The 16,213-nt window shown below is 45.6% G+C and overlaps 2 protein-coding genes across 4 annotated transcripts in view; one reads left to right on the forward strand and one right to left on the reverse strand.

Moving 5' to 3' along the window:
* The window catches only part of dcaf13 (ddb1 and cul4 associated factor 13), a 154,175-nt gene extending 140,754 nt beyond the window's left edge, over positions 1–13,421 (reverse strand). Inside the window, exon 1 of one of the 3 annotated variants that reach the window (XM_068032314.1) lies at positions 13,332–13,421. Coding sequence is in view for 1 of the 3 variants with exons in the window: in XM_068032313.1 (XP_067888414.1) it covers positions 13,223–13,292 (70 nt within the window). In the remaining 2 variants the exon portion in view is untranslated. Of the gene's footprint in view, positions 1–13,222 lie in introns of all 3 variants that reach the window. The other 2 variants (XM_068032313.1, XM_068032315.1) reach the window with 2 other exon arrangements.
* A 41-nt stretch (positions 13,422–13,462) lies between these two features.
* Positions 13,463–16,213, forward strand: part of LOC137370125 (solute carrier family 25 member 32-like) — a 34,607-nt gene continuing 31,856 nt past the window's right edge. Inside the window, exons 1-2 of the mRNA XM_068032316.1 lie at positions 13,463–13,735; positions 14,805–14,955. Of these exons, the coding sequence (XP_067888417.1) occupies positions 13,573–13,735; positions 14,805–14,955 (314 nt within the window). The 5' untranslated portion in view covers positions 13,463–13,572. The remainder of the gene's footprint in view (positions 13,736–14,804; positions 14,956–16,213) is intronic.

The raw sequence follows: 16,213 nt of genomic DNA on the forward strand, positions 1-16,213 counted from the left end.
CTTAGATCTTGGAATACAGAGTAGAATTTCAAAAATTTCCAATGATATCAAACTTGGAGGTGTGGCAAGCAGTGAGGATGATACGAATCGCATGCAGCAGGACGTAGATAGACAGAATGGGCAGACAAGTGGCAGATGAAATTTAATACAGACGAAATTTAATACAGACAAGTGTGAGGTGATGCATTTTAGCAGTAGGGATAAGGTGAGGCAATACAGACTTAATGGCACACTTCTAAAATAAAAACAAAGTGCTGGAAATACTCAGCAGGTCAGGCAGCATCTGTGGAGAGAGAAGCAGAGTTAACATTTCAGGTCTGTGACCTTTCAACAGAGTGTGCAGGAGCAGAGAGACCTGGAGGTGCATGTACGTCAATCTTTGACGGTGGCAGGACAGAGAGAGATTGGGCTTCATAAATAAAGGCATTGAGTACAAAAACAGGGAAGTTACGTTGAACCTTTATAAAGCTCTGGTTAGGCCACGCCTACAGTATTGCATCCAGTTCTGGTCACCACACTTTAGGAAGGATGTGAGGGTCCTTAAGAGGGTGCAAAGGAGATTTACCAGAATGGATCTAGGGATGGGGGATTTTAGTCACAAGGTTAGGTTGAAAAAGCTGGGGTTGTTCTCCTTGGATCAAAGGAGATTGAGGGAAGATTTGATAGAGGTGTACAAGATTATGACAGGCTAGATAGGTTAGACAAGGAAAAACTGCTCCCATTAACGGTACAAGGTCTAGGGACACAGAATGAAGGTTTTAGGAACATAGGAGGAGTAGGCCATTCAGCCCATCAAGCCCGCCCCACTATTCAATATGATCATGGCTAATCATCCACTTCAAGGCCTTTTCCCCTGCACTACCCTCATATCCCTTTATGTCATTGGTATTTAGAAATCTGTCAATCTCTGCTTTAAACACACTCAATGACTAAGCTTCCACAGCCCTCTGGGGTAGAGAATTCCAAAGATTCACAACCCTCTGAGAAAAGAAATTTCTCCTCACCTCTGTCCGAAGTGGCTTCCCTCTTATTTTGAAATTGTGTCCCCTGGTTCAAGACTCGCCAACCAGGGGAAACATCTTAGCTGCATCTACCCTGTCTATCCCTTTAAGTATTTTGTAGGTTTCAATGAGATCACCTCTCATTCTTCAAAACTCTAAAGAATACAGGCCCAGTTTCCCTAATCTCTCTTCATAGGACAGTCCCACCATCCTGGGAATAAGTCTGGTGAACCTTCATTGCACTCCCTCTATGGCAATAATGTCCTTCCAAAGGTAAGGGAACCAAAACTGCACACAGTACTCCAAGTTACGTCTAACTAAGTTTCTATACAACTGAAGCAAGACTTCACTACTCCTGTACTCAAATCCTCTTGTGATAAAGGCTAACATATCATTAGCCTTCCTAATTGCTTGCTGCACCTGCATGTTAGCTTTCAGTGACTTATTGACAAGAACACCCAGGTCCCTTTGTACATCTACACTTTTTAATCACTTACCATTTAAGAAATACTCTGCATATCTGTTCCTCCTACCAAAGTGGATAACCTCACAGTTTTCCACATTATATTCCATCTGCCATGTTCTTTCCCACTCACTCTGTGCAAATCCCCTTGAAGCCGCTTTGCACCTTCCTCACAACACACCTAGTTTTGTGACATCCGCGAATTTGGAAATACATTTGGTCCCCGCATCCAGATGTGGGCAAGAGATGCAGGTGGCATGTGAGGAAGAACTTTTTTTTAATGCAGCGAGTGGTAATGACCTGGAACATGCTGCCCACAAGGGTAGTGGAAGTGGAGATAATCATTGATTTCAAAAGGAAATTGATTGGGCACTTGAAGGAAATAAACTTGCAGAGCTATGGGGATTGAGCAGAGGAGTGGGACTGACTGGATTGCTCTGTAGAGAGCCGGAATGAGCTCAATAGGCTGAATGGTCTCCTTCTGTGCCATAAATGGCTAAGACCATGGAGGGATTTAAAAACAGGAATGAGAATCTCAAAATAAAGGCATTGCTTGACTCGGAGCCAATGTAGGTCAGTGAGCACAGCGGTAATGGGTGAACAGGACTTAATGAGAGTTAGCATATGGAAGGTGGAAGATGGAAGGAGAGCCAGTAGAGTGGACTGTTGGAGTAGTGAAGTCCAGAGATAACAAAGGCACGGCTGAGGTTTCAACAGCAGATGAGCTGAGGTGAGGTGGATGTTACAGAGGTGGAAGTAGGCGGTCTTGGTGATGGCAGGAGTATATGGTTGGAAGTTCATTTCGGGGGTCACATATGACACCAAGATTGCAAACAGTCTGGTTCAGGCTCAGTCAGTTGCCAGAGAGAGAGATGGACTTGGTACCTAGGGAGTCGGAACTGCAGATGACGGCTTCAGTGTTCCCAAAGTTTAACTGGAGGAAATTTCTGCGCATTCAGTAATGAATGGCAGACAAGCAGTCTGATAATTCAGCAACAGTGGAGGTGGTGGTAACAGGCAGACTGGAGTGGCAGTCTGTGGCTGTGTCTGTGACCTGTGCACTGGGTTGAAAAGTGGAAAAAAAAATTACATCACAGGAAATCCGTAAGCTGATTGGTTGGTAAAAGCTGTTATTGCTTGTAAAGAGCTTTAAAAAAACATTTTTTTTTTTTAAAACACTCAAATAGCTACCTTGTAAGTGACAAGGTTAGTACGAAGGTTTTAGTTAGTGTAATTTATTAATAATTACTAATTAGAATAGTGCTATTTGGACAGAGTATAAGGCTGTGAGTTGATGTGTGAGAGATTTCACTGACTAGGGGAAGGAGGTGCTTTTTACAGTCTTTCTTTTCTGCCTTCACGATACAGGGGAAGAAGCCAACTGGCAAGTAACTGGTAAGTTATTCTACTTACACGAGCAATAATTAGTTTGTAAAGCTAAGTAATGGCAGGGCAGCTCGGACAAGTGGAACATGCCTCCTGTGTATGTGGGAAGTCGTGGACGCACCATGTGTCCTTGACAAACACATCTGCAGGAAGTGTCACCAGCTACAGAAGCTTGAGCTCCAGGTTTTGGAACTTGAGCAACGGCTGAAGTCACTGTGATGCATCCACGAGGCAGAGAACTACGTGGATAGCACGTTTCAGGAGGTAGTCACCCTGGAGCTTAAGAGAGCACAGGCACAGAGGGACTGGGTGGCTGCCAGACTGACAAGAAGGACAAGGCAGGTAATACAGGAGTCCCTGGAGGGCATCCTACTTTCGAACCGGTATTCAGTTCTGAGTACCAATAGGAGAGACGGTTCCTCTGGAGAGTGCAGCAAGAGTCATGACCAGAGCACCATAGGTGGCTCAGCTGTGCAGGCAGGGAGGAGAAAAGAAAAGAGAGCAATAGTGGTAGGGGACTCTAGTTAAGGGAACAGGTAGGCATTTCTGTGGTCGCAGACATGATTCCAGGATGGTATGTTGCCTCCCTGGTGCAAGGGTCATGGATATCACCGAGCAGCTACAGTGCTTTCTGGAGGGCAAGGGTGCACAGCCAGAGGTCGTGGTCCACATTGAAACCAACGATATAGGAAGAAAGAGGGATGAGGTCCTGCAGGGTGAGTTTAGGGAATTAGGAAAGAGATTAGCAAGCAGGACCTCAAAGGTAATCTCTGGATTACTCCCAAGGCCACGTGCTAGTGAGTATAGAAATAGCAGAGTACACCAGATGAATGTGTGGCTGGAGAGATGGTGCAGGAGGGAGGGCTTCAGATTTCTGGGGCATTGGGACCAGTTCTGGGTAAGGTGGGACCTGTACAAGCTGGATTGTCTACACTTGAACAGGACTACGACAAATATCCTTGCAGGAAGCTTTGCTCGTGCTGTTGGGGATGGTTTAAACTAGTTTGGTAGGGGGGGGGGGGGGGGGATGGGACCCTGAGGGCAGTTTCAGGGCAGGGAACGGGAGGCAGAAAATTAGCGAGTGACTCTGAAAAACAGAAAAAGCAAAAAAGGTTAAAAAGTGTGCAGCATAGGAATATGGCAGTGTTAAAAAGTATTTATTTAAATGCAAGTACAGCAAATAAAGCTGATGAGCTGAGGGCACAGACAGACACATGGCAACACGATATCATTGCTATAACGGAAACTTGGTTTAAAGAGGGGCAAGAATGGCAGCTCAACATCCCTGGAAATAGAATTTTCAGGCAGGATAGAGAGGGGGATAAAAAGGAGGGGGTGTGGCATTATTGGTTAAGGAATCAGTAACAGCTGTGAGGAGGGATGATATACTAAATGAATCAAATTGAGCTCAGAAATAAAAAAGGGCCAGCCACACTGCTAGGAGTGTACTATTAACCCCAAAATAGTGAGAGGGAGATAGAAGAACAAATATGTAGGCAAATTTCTGAGTGCAAAAACTATAGGGCAATAATAGTTGGGGATTTCAACTACCCCAATATCAACTGGGATACAAAAACAGTGTGCAGGGCACAAAATTCCTGAACTGCATTCAATAGAACTTTTTTAGCCAGCACGGAACAAGTCCAACAAGACGGGGCGCAATTCTAGATTTAGTCTTCGGTAATGAAGCCGGGCAAATGGATGAAGTAGCAGTGGGTGACCATTTTGGAGTTAGTAACCATAATACAATTAGCTTTAGCATAATCATGGAAAAAGGACAAAGATAAAACAGAAGTAAAAGTTCTAAATTGAGGGAAGGCAAATTTTACAAAACTGAGAAGTGATCAGGCGAAAGTTTTTTTTCCCCCCATTCGTTCCTGGGATGTGGGAGTCACTGGCTAGGCCAGCATTTATTACCCATCCCCAATTGCCCTCAAGAAGATGATGGTGAGCTGCCTTCTTGAACCGCTGCAGTCCACTTGGGGTAGGTACATCCACAGTACATCAGAAGGGAGTTCCAGGATTTTGACCCAGCGACAGTGAAGAAATAGCGATATATTTCCAAATGAGGATGGTGTGTGCTTGGAGGGGAACTTGTATGGGAACACCACCACCTACATCTGCTGCTCTTGTCCTTCTAGGTGATAGAGATCACAGGTTTGGAAGGTGCTGTCTAAGGAGCCTTGGTGCGTTGCTGCAGTGCATCTTGTAGATGGTATACACTGCTGCCACTATGCATCGGTGGTGGCGGGAGTGACTGTTTATGCATGAGGTGCCAATCAGTGGGCTGCTTTGTCCAGGATGGTGTTGAGCTTCTTAAGTGTTGTTGGAGCTGCACCCATCCAGGCAAGTGGAGAGTATTCCTTCAGGCTCTTGATTTGTGCCTCGTAGATGGTGGACAGGCTTTGGGGAGTCAGGAGGAGAGTTACTCGGCGCAGTATTCCTAGCCTCGGACCTGCTCTTGTAGCCACGGTATTTATATGGCTACTCCAGTTCAATTTCTGGTAAATGCTAACCCCCAGGAAGTTGACAGTGGGGGATTCAGCAATTGTAATGTCATTGAATGTCAAGGGGAGATGGGTAGCTTCTCTCTTGTTGGAAATGGTCATTGCCTGGCACTTGGTGGCACAAATGTTACTTGTTATTTATCAGCCCAAGCCTGGACATTGTCCAGGTCTTGCTGCATTTCTACACGGACTGATCAGTATCTGAGTCGTCGCAAACGATGCTGAACATTGTGCAATCATCAGCGAACATCCCCACTTCTGACCTTATGATTGAAGGAAAGTCATTGCTGAAGCAGCTAAAGATGGTAGGGCCTAGGACACTACCCTGAGGAACTCCTGCAGTGATGTCCTGGGACTGAGAGAATTGACCTCCAGCAACCACAACCATCTTCCTTTGCGCTAGGTACGACCCCAACCAGCAGAGTTTCCCCACCCCCCACCCCGCGATTCCCACTGACTCCAGTTTTGTGACCTCCTTGATGCTATACGCGGTCAAATGCTGTCTTGATGTCAAGGGCAGTCCCTCTCACCTCACCTCGAGTTCAGCTCTTTTGTCCATGTTTGAACCAAGGATGTCATGAGATCTGGAGCTCAGTGGCCCTGGCGGAACCCAAACTGAGCGGCAGTGAGCAAGTTATTGCTGATCAAGTGCTGCTTGAGAACACTGTTGACGACACCTTCCATCACTTTACTGATAATTGTGAGTAGACTGATAAGGCGGTAATTGGCTGGATTAGACTTGTCCTGCTTTGTGTACAGGATATACCTGGGCAATTTTCCACATTGCCGGGTAGATGCCAGTGTTGTAGCTGTACTGGAACAGCTTGGCTAGGGGCGCGGCTAGTTCTGGGGCACAGGTCTTCAGTACTATTGCCGGAATGCTGTCAGGGCCCATAGCCTTTGCAGTATCCACTGCCTTTGGTCATTTCTTGATATCACGCAGAGTCAATCGATTTGGCTGAAGACTGGCATGTGATGCTGGGGACTTCAGCCAGAAGTGCTGAGTGGATGATCCATCTCGGCCTCCTCAAGATTGTTGCAAATGCTTCAGCCTCATCTTTTATACTGATGAGCTGGGCTCCCCCATCACTGAGGATGAGGATATTTGTGGAGCCACCTCCTCCTGTCAGTTGTTCAATTGTCCATCACCATTTATGACTGGGTGTGGCAGGACTGCAGAGCTTAGATCTGATCTATTGGTTATAGGATCACTTAGCTCTGTCTATTACATGCTGCTTCCACTGTCTGGCACACAAAGAAAAAAGAACAGCACAGCACAGGAACAGGCCATTCGGCCCTCCAAGCCTGTGCCGATCTTGATGCCTGCCTAAACTAAAACCTTCTGCACTTCCGGGGTCCGTATCCCTCTATTCCCATCCTATTCATGTATTTGTCAAGATGCCTCTTGAACGTCGCTATCGTACCTGCTTTCACCACCTCCCTCGGCAGCAAGTTCCAGGCACTCACCACCCTCTATGTAAAGAACTTGCCTCGCACATCCTCTCTAAACTTTGCCCCTCTCACCTTAAACCTATGTCCCCTAGTAACTGACTCTTCCACCCTGGGAAAAAGCTTCTGACTATCCACTCTGTTCATGCCGCTCATAACGTTGTAAACCTCTATCATGTCGCCCCTCCATCTCCGTCGTTCCAGTGAAAACAATCCGAGTTTTTCCAACCTCTCCTCATAGTTAACGCCCTCCAGACCAGGCAACATCCTAGTAAACCTCTCCTGTACCCTCTCCAAAGTCTCCACGTCCTTCTGGTAGTGTGGCGACCTGAATTGCACGCAATATTCTAAGTGTGGCCTAACTAAAGTTCTGTACAACTGCAGCATGATTTGCCAATTTTTATACTCTATGCCCTGACTGATGAAGGCAAGCATACCATATGCCTTCTTGACTACCTTATCCACCTGCGTTGCCACTTTCAGTGACCTGTGGACCTGTACGCCCAGATCTCTCTGCCTGTCAATACTCCTAAGGGTTCTGCCATTTACTGTATACTTCCCACCTGCATTAGACCTTCCAAAATGCATTACCTCACATTTGTCCGCATTAAACTCCATCTGCCACTTCTCCGCCCAAGTCTCCAACGGATCTATATCCTGCTGTATCCTCTGACAATCCTCATCACTATCCGCAACTCCACCAACCTTTGTGTCGTCCGCCAACTTACTAATCAGACCAGCTACATTTTCCTCCAAATTATTTATATATACTGCAAATAGCAAAGGTCCCAGCACTGATACCTGCGGAACACCACTAATCACATCCCTCCATTCAGAAAAGCACCCTTCCACTGCTACCCTCTGTTTTCTATGACAGAGCCAGTTCTGTATCCATCTTGCCAGCTCACCTCTGATCCCGTGTGACTTCACCTTTTGTACCAGTCTGCCATGAGGGACTACACACAAGTAGTCCTGAGTTGTAGCTTCACCAGGTTGACACCTCATTTTGAGGTATGCCTGCTGCTGCTCCTGGCATGCCCTCCTGCACTCTTCATTGAACCAGGGTTGGTCCCCCGGCTTGATGGTGATGGTAGAGTGGGGGATATGCTGGGCCATGAGGTTACATATTGTGGTTGAATACAATTCTGCTGCTGATGGCCCACAGCGCCTTATGGATGCCCAGTTTTGCATTGCTAGATCTGTTCGAAATCTATCCCATTTAGCACGGTGATTGTGCCACACAACACGATGAAGGTTATTGTTATGCAGACCTCCACCTGCCAAGAATGAGGCATATTAATTTTGTTATATGAACATTGATTTTAAACCGTTGCTGGGGTGGACACATTAAAAAAAAAATCACCAGACACTTGGCTGGAAAAACATGTGCATACTAACAGACAGTGCTTGGTGGGACAAAGGACTATTCCCTGGTCCACTTAACCCAAAATGGACAGTGATCACCAGATATTGAAGGATGGCTGCTAAGATGGCAGAATCCACAAATAGAAATGGTCAAACCAGCTAGTCACATGACTAACCTGCTGGGCAACCTGGGGTTATTTTGATTTGTGCCACAGAGAAAGAGGCAGAAGGCTGGTAGAAGCTGGAGCAAGGAAGCCTCTCTCTCTCTTTCTCCCAAGCCACCAGAACCACGAAAGACACGTAAACCTCAAGAGAAAAAAAGACTTCAACTGCGAAACAAGTTGAAGAGTGCACTGGGCCCCAACGAATTGTAAGTCTGACCGGCAACCAAAGACTTCACAGCAAACTCAAAGGACAGTAAAATAGAAACCCATCTATTGTCTCAAACTTTTCCCCTTCATTCTTGTCTGCTTTTCTGTCTGAGTGCGTGTTTATCCCATATGCATGCTACCACAGCCGTGTCGCATATTCGTAGTCGGTAATTGGATTAGAGTTTAAGATTAATAAACTTCTTTTCTTGTTTAAAATCTAAGAAAACCTGTCTGAATTGATTTCTTTGCCTTACAACTGGAAAGCAGTGAACTAGGATTCACTTGGGGGTGTTAAAACACATTTTTTTAAAAATTAAACCCTGTTACGGTTAAACCAGGCAAAGGCTGAGAGGGAACCATTAGACCCCTCTCACGTGGCTGTAACAATATCCTCAATCTGAAGATGGGACTTTGTCTCCACCAGGACGGTGCTGTGGTCACTCATACCAATACTGTCAAGGACAGATACATCTGCAGCAGGCAGATTGGTGAGGACAAGGTCAAGTATATTTTTCCCTCTTGTTGGTTCCCATTCACCTCCCACAGACCCAGTCTAGCAGCTATGTCTTTTAGGACTCGTTCAGTAGTGATGCTACCGAGCCACTCTTGGTGATGGACATTGAAGTCCCCCACTGAGAGTACATTCTGCACCCTTGCCACCCTCAGTGCTTCCTCCAAGTGGTGTTCAACATGAATCAGCTGGGGGGGGAGGGGGGCAGTAGGTGGTAATCAGGAGGATTCCTTGCCCATGTTTGACCTGATGCCATGAAACTTCATGGGGTCTGGAGACAATGTTCAGGACTCCCTGGGCAACTCCCTCCCGACTGTATACCACTGTGCCGCCACCTCTACTGGGTCTGTCCTGCTGGTGGGATGCTGACGGCGGTGTCTGGGACATTATCTGTAAAGTATGATTCGGTGAGCATGACTACGTCAGGCTGTTGCTTGACTAGTCTGTGGGACAGCTCTCACAACTTTGGCACAAGCCCCCAGATGTTACTAAGGAGGACTTTGCAGGGTCGACAGGGCTGGGTTTGCCGTGGTCATTTCTGGTGTCTAGGTCGATGCCGGGTGGTCCATCCGGTTTCATCCCTTATTGACTTCGTAGCAGTTAGATACAACTGAATGGCTTGCTAGGCCATTTCAGAGGGCATTTAAGAGTCAACCACATTGCTGTGGGTCAGGAATCACATGTAGGCCAGACCAGGTAAGGACAGCAGATTTCCTTCCCTAAAGGACATTAGTGAACCAGATGGGTTTTTACAACAATCGACAATGGTTTCATGGCCATCATTAGACTAGCTTTTCAATTCTAGATTTTTATTAATTGAATTCAAACTCCACCTTCAGCCATGTTCTCAGAGCCATACCCTGGGTCCAGTTACAATACCACTATGCCACCATCTCCCCGAAAGTGGACGGAATACAGCTACTTGAAGGAAAAATCAGTGGGAGGCATTCAAAAGTGAGATTCCACAGGCACAGCATAGGCATGTCCTCACAAAGATAAAGGGTGGTACAGCCAAATCTCGAGCCCCCTGGTTACCGAGAAGTATACAGGCTAAGTTAAAGCAGAAAAAGAAAGCTTATGACGATCTCATAAAACAATATTTTAGAAAGCCTAGAGGAGTATAGAAAGTGCAGGGGTAAAGTAAAAAAGGAAATTAGAAAAGCAAAGGGAGAACATGAAAAATTATTGGCAGATAAAAATCATGGAAAATCCAAAGAGGTTTTATCAGTACATTAAGAGCAAGAGGATAACTGAGGAAAGGGTCGGGCCTATCAGAGATGTACAAGGGAACTTACGCGTGGATGCAGAAGATGTGGGCAGGGTTCTTAATAAGTACTTTGTCTCTGTCTTCACAAAGGAGAGGGATGATGTAGACATTGGAGTAAAAGAGGAATGTGAAATATTAGATACGATACACATAATGAGAGAGGAAGTACTAGAGAGTCTGACATCCTTGAAAGTGGATAAACCGCCAGGGCCGGATGGATTGAATCTCAGGGTGTTAAAAGGAAGCCAGGGAGGAAATAGCTGATGCGCTGAGGATCATCTTTAAACCCTCACTGGATACAGGCGAGGTGCCAGAAGATTGGAGGTCTGCGGACATTATATCATTGTTTAAAAAGGGTGCAAGCAATAGGCCAAATAATTACAGGCCAGTCAATCTGACCTCGGTGGTGGGTAAATTATTAGAATCAATTCTGAGAGACAGGATAAACTGCTACTTAGAAAGGCATGGATCAGGGATAGTCAGCATGGATTTGTTAAGGGAAGGTCACGTCTTACTAACTTGATTTGAGTTTTTTGAGGAAGTAATGAGGATTGATGAGGTCTACATGGATTTTGGGAAGGCATTTGAAGGTGGCAGGACAGGTAGATAGAGTGGTGAAGGCGGCATATGGAATGCTTTCCTTTATTGGTCGAGGTATAGAATACAAAAGCAGGGATGTAATCCTGGAACTGTATAAAATGCTGGTTAGGCCACAACTCGAGTATTGTATACAGTTCTGGTCACCACATTACAGGAAGAACATTATTGCTCTGGACAGAGTACAAAGGAGGAGATTTACAAGAACGTTGCCAGAGCTTGAAAGTTGCAGCTCTGAGGAAAGATTGATTTTTTTTTTCCTCGGAACAAAGGAGGCTGAGGGGTGACTTAATTGAGGTGTACAAAATTATGAGGGGCCTAGATAGAGTAGACAGGAAGGACCTGTTTCCCCTAGCAGAGATCAAATACCAGGGGGCACAGATTTAAGGTGACTGGTAGAAGGATTAGAGGGGATATGAGGAAAAACTTTTTCACCCAGAGGGTGGTGGGTGTCTGGAATTCACTTCCCAGATCGGTGGTGGAAGCAGGTATCTTCAATTCATTTAAAAGGTACCTGGACCTGCACCTGAAGTGCTGCAACCTGCAAGGCTACTGACCAGGTGCCGAAAGGTGGGATTAGATTGGGTGGCTAGTTTTTTCGGCTGGTGCAGACACGATGGGCTGAATGGCCTCCTTCTGTGCCATAATCTTTCTATGTTTGAGTTAATTATGGAGGGCCAGCACAGATCTGTAAAAGGCAGATCATGTTTGACAAATCTAATTGAATTTTTTTGGTGATGTAAGCGAGAGGGTTGATGATAGGGATTCAGTGGACGTTGTCTATGTGAATTTTAAAAAGGCTGGTTAACAAAATTGAGGCTCATGGAATAGGAGGGTCAGTGTCCAATTGGAAAATAAATTGGCTTAAGGAAAGAAAATAGCGAGTCATAGTAATTGGTTGCTTTTCAGACTGGGGATGGTGAATAGTGGTGTTCCCAAGTGTTGGTGTTGGGACCACTGCCTTTTTTTTTTATATAAATGACGGCCCTTGGAACACAGAGTAGAATTTCAAAATTTGCTGATGACACCAAACTTGGAGGTGCAGCCATCAGTTAGGATGATATGAACCATCTGCAACAGGACAGATAAGCTAGCAGAATGAGCAGAGAAGTGGGAGATGAAATTTAATACAGACAAGTCTGCACTTTGGCAGAAAGAAGATGGAGAGGCAATATATACTTAATGGCAAAATTCTAAAGAGTGTGCAGGAAAAGAGAGACCTGGAGATGCATGTGCATAGATCTTTCAAGGTGACAGGACATACTGAGAGTGGTTTGTAAAGCATATGGAATCTTGGGCTTCATAAATAGAGACATTGAGTACAAAAGCAGGGAAGTTATACTGAACCTTTATAAAGACCTGGTTAGGCCCCAACTGGAGTATCGCATCCAGTTCTGGTCACTACACTTTAGGAAGGATGTGAGGGTCCTTGAGAGAGTGCAGAGGAGATTTACCAGCATGGTTCCAGGGATGGAAGATTTTAGCTACAAGGTTAGGTCAGAAAAGCTGGGTTTGTTCTTTGAACAAAGATTGAGGGAAGATTTAACAGAAGTGTACAAGATTATGACGAGCTTAGATAAATTGGACAAAGAAAAGCTGTTCCCATTAACAAATGGTACAAGGACTTGGAGATACAGATTGAAAGTTTTGGGCAAAAGATGCAGCAGGAACTTCTTTTACGCAGCAGGTGGTAATGACCTGGAACTCACTGCCAACAAGGGTGATGGAAGTGGAGATGATCAATGACTTCAAGAGGAAACTGGACGGCCATCTGATTCAAATAGACTTGCAGGATTATGGGGATTGATTATGGGGAGTGGGACTGACTGCACAGCTCCGTGGAGAACTGGCATGGACTCGATGGGCCGAAAGGCCTCTTACTGTGTCATAAATGACTATGACTCTACCCTTCACAAATCCATGCTCGTTGTTTGATCACTTCAAAGTTGCCCAAATACTCAATCACTCGTTTTCTGATAACTTCCTCACAACTGATGCTTCCTTTGAGTAGCTGGCACAATCTTTTGAATGTTTGGAAATGGGATCGTTAGGTTAACCTTTGGAGAAGGTCTCCTCCACCTCCCTTCCACCGTCCCGAGAATAAGGGTGACTACTGGCTATGCATCTGGCGGAAGTTACTCACTCGCCCAACTGTGCAATGTAACTGTCGACGTTTCCCTCCCTCACACTGAGTATCCCACATAGCACGTGGTTGCTGTGTAGCAAGGCCCAGGTTTGCAAACACTGTAAATTTCACCATCAGGCGGGCGGTATAATGAGGAGCACAGCCTCCCCCGGCACTCACCTCTCTGAATATCCTTTCTTGTTTCTCTAACATAATCATCCGGATTCCGACACAATACTTTCACTTTCATTTTAAAACACTGTCCGGTCCACCGACATTTAAACCTCACCCGCACACTTTTAAATTTCACCAACCGTCCGTCAGTAAACGACAAGGGAAATCTCCTGGGGGTCACCTGACCGCTGCCTGCGACGCTGACGTAAGGGTCGCGTATTGCGTCATTACGCAGGGCCTGCGCGTCTTGACGTCCGCGTGCTTGGCAGTTGCCTCCGGCGTTGTAACCGGTGTGTGCCTTCTGTCTGTGGTGTCGTTGTCCCGTTCCCCTGAGCCAGCACGGTGCTGGTGGGAGCATGTCGTCGGAAGCTGGGCAAGCGCCCGAGCTGAAGTGGGCGGCGGCGATGCTGAGGCTTTTCCATCTGGTTAAGTACGAAAATTTGGTGGCCGGTGTCAGCGGCGGTGTGGTGTCCACCATGGTGCTGCACCCGCTCGATCTGGTCAAGATCAGGTTTGCAGGTAAAACCAGGCCTTCCCAGATAAACAGTGCGAGCAGCCAAGCGAACAGTGTGAAACCAGGGGTTAACTGGAAGGGAGGGTGTTAGGCCAGTGTCGTCGGAGCAGGAGTGTCAGACAGGTGTCAGCGGAGCAAGTGTGTCAGACAGCTTGTCGGCAGGGCAAGTGTGTTAGACAGGTGTCGGAGGGGAGGGAGTGTTAGGTGTCAGCAGGGTGGGAGTGTTAGACAGGTCTCAGCAGGGTGGGAGTATTAAACAGGTGTCAGCAGGGTGGGAGTGTTAGACAGGTGTCAGCAGGGTGGGAGTGTTAGACAGGTCTCAGCAGGGTGGGAGTATTAAACAGGTGTCAGCAGGGTGGGAGTGTTAGACAGGTGTCGGCGGTCAAGTGTGTTAGACAGGTGTCGGCGGGTCAAGTGTGTTAGACAGGTGTTGGTGCTGGAACGTTAGACAGGTGTTGACAGGGCGAGAGTTAGGTGTCAGTGGAGCAGGCATTTCTTCATGAGTTAGGTGTTGGTGTGGTAGGAGCGTTGGACACGGGGCATACAGGTTAATTGCATGTCAGCATGGCGGGAGGGTTAATTACAAAGTGTTAACTGCAGGTTTGGGGTGCGATCCGTGTGTCAGCAGATTGTGAGTGCTATCTGCAGGGCAACAGTGTGACCGACATGTCATCAGAGTCGGGTATTTCACTCATGTCAGTGGGGTGAAAATGCTTAACTGTGTGGCACTGGGACAGGAGTGTTATCTGCAGGATGGAAGTTGATATTTACTACATTAGTAAATGTTCAGTAGTTTTATGAAGCAAAATACTGCAGATGCTGGAAATCTGAATAAAAACAAAGTGCTGGAAATACTCAGCAGGTCAGGCAGCATCTGTGGAGAGAAAAACAGAGTTAACATATCAGGTCTGTTGCCTTTCATGAGAACAATTCTGATATTTCTGTTTGTATTTCAGATTTCTAGCATCTGCAGTATTTTGCTTTTAGTTTTATAAAGGGCTAACTCAAAATGTGTAAACCAGAAATCCTAGTTAGTGATTTGAACACAGTAATAATGTTTTTTTTTGTGTGTAGTGAGTGACGGATTGCAGATGAGGCCAAAATACAATGGAATTGTACATTGTATCAGGAGCATCTGGAAACAGGATGGAATTCGAGGGCTTTACCAAGGAGTAACTCCCAATATCTGGGGTGCGGGTTTATCTTGGGGATTATACTTCTTCTTGTAAGTACTGGAAATGTTACTACAGGATCTGTCAGCTAGAATTTTCTGCTTTGGGGTTAATGATTACATTTGCAGGTTAAAATTGTGAAAAGGCTTGAAAAGTAGCTAATTTTGACAAGTAAGTGTCTTCACTTTGAGAAGGGAGTTTGGAACTCTTAATTTTCCTCCCAGGACCTAGTCACATATTCCCCTATGCGCCACTGTCAACTAGCTGCTAGGGAAGCAAGAGGGACCCCCAAGATGATCATTCCTACAATTTTCCTAACTCATGAAGAAATGCCTGGCTAACACGCTGCACCTCTCAACTGTTATGCAGCTGGGATCTAGAATCAGTGCCATGCAGATTTGATCCATAAATATAACACTTGTGTCTTGAGTTTTTTGAAATGTAGGCAGATGTTCAGCCAATTTGCTTGCAGCTGTGGCTCACTGGGTAGCACTCTTGCCTCTGACTCAAAAGGTTCAGAGTTCAAGTCTCTCTCACTCTGGGACTTCAGCACCGAAAATCAAGGCTAATACCCCAGTGCAGTCCTGAGTGAGTGCTGCACTGTTGGAGGTGTCATCTTTCGGATGAGGTGTTAAACCGAGTGTGATCCCTGGTGTCCTGGCCAAGTTTTATTCCTCAATCAATATCACAAAAACAGATTATCTGGTCATTATCACATTGCTATTGTGGGAGCTTGCTGTGCACAAATTGGCTGCCTCGTTTCAAGCATTACAACAGTGACGACGTTTCAATAGTACTTTATTGGCTATAAAGCACTTTGATACATCTGTGTTATAAAAAGTGCTATATAAATGCAAGTCTTTCTACTTTTTTCATTTATGAACAAATAAGATAAATGACCAATGAATCTGGTTGGTGTTGGTAAGCCACTTAAATTTATAATAATGTCTCTCATGTCCATCATGTGAATCAAACCTGTCATCTATATTATGACTGGCAAACTGTCACTCATTTTCTTGTTTTTCATTATTTAAGAGTTTGTCACTTTCCATCAAAAGGAATTCCATCCAAGTACATACCGATGACATTTCCCCATTAATCCCACCATATAGCGCTTAAAAATAAAATGTATAATAAGCACATTGTAACAGAATTCAACCATTCAGGAAAAATTACTTTATCCCGTATTCAAATCACCCTTAAAAACTCCTCTCCCCAGCATAGCCTGACTTACCTGTCAGGATCCTAACTTGGGTAAACTTAAGTTTCCAAGTGCTTAATTGTGCGCTTACCCAGTTGAATCTGATGTGT

This window comes from Heterodontus francisci, chromosome 5, assembly GCF_036365525.1.
Source record: "Heterodontus francisci isolate sHetFra1 chromosome 5, sHetFra1.hap1, whole genome shotgun sequence".
NCBI lineage: Eukaryota > Metazoa > Chordata > Chondrichthyes > Heterodontiformes > Heterodontidae > Heterodontus > Heterodontus francisci.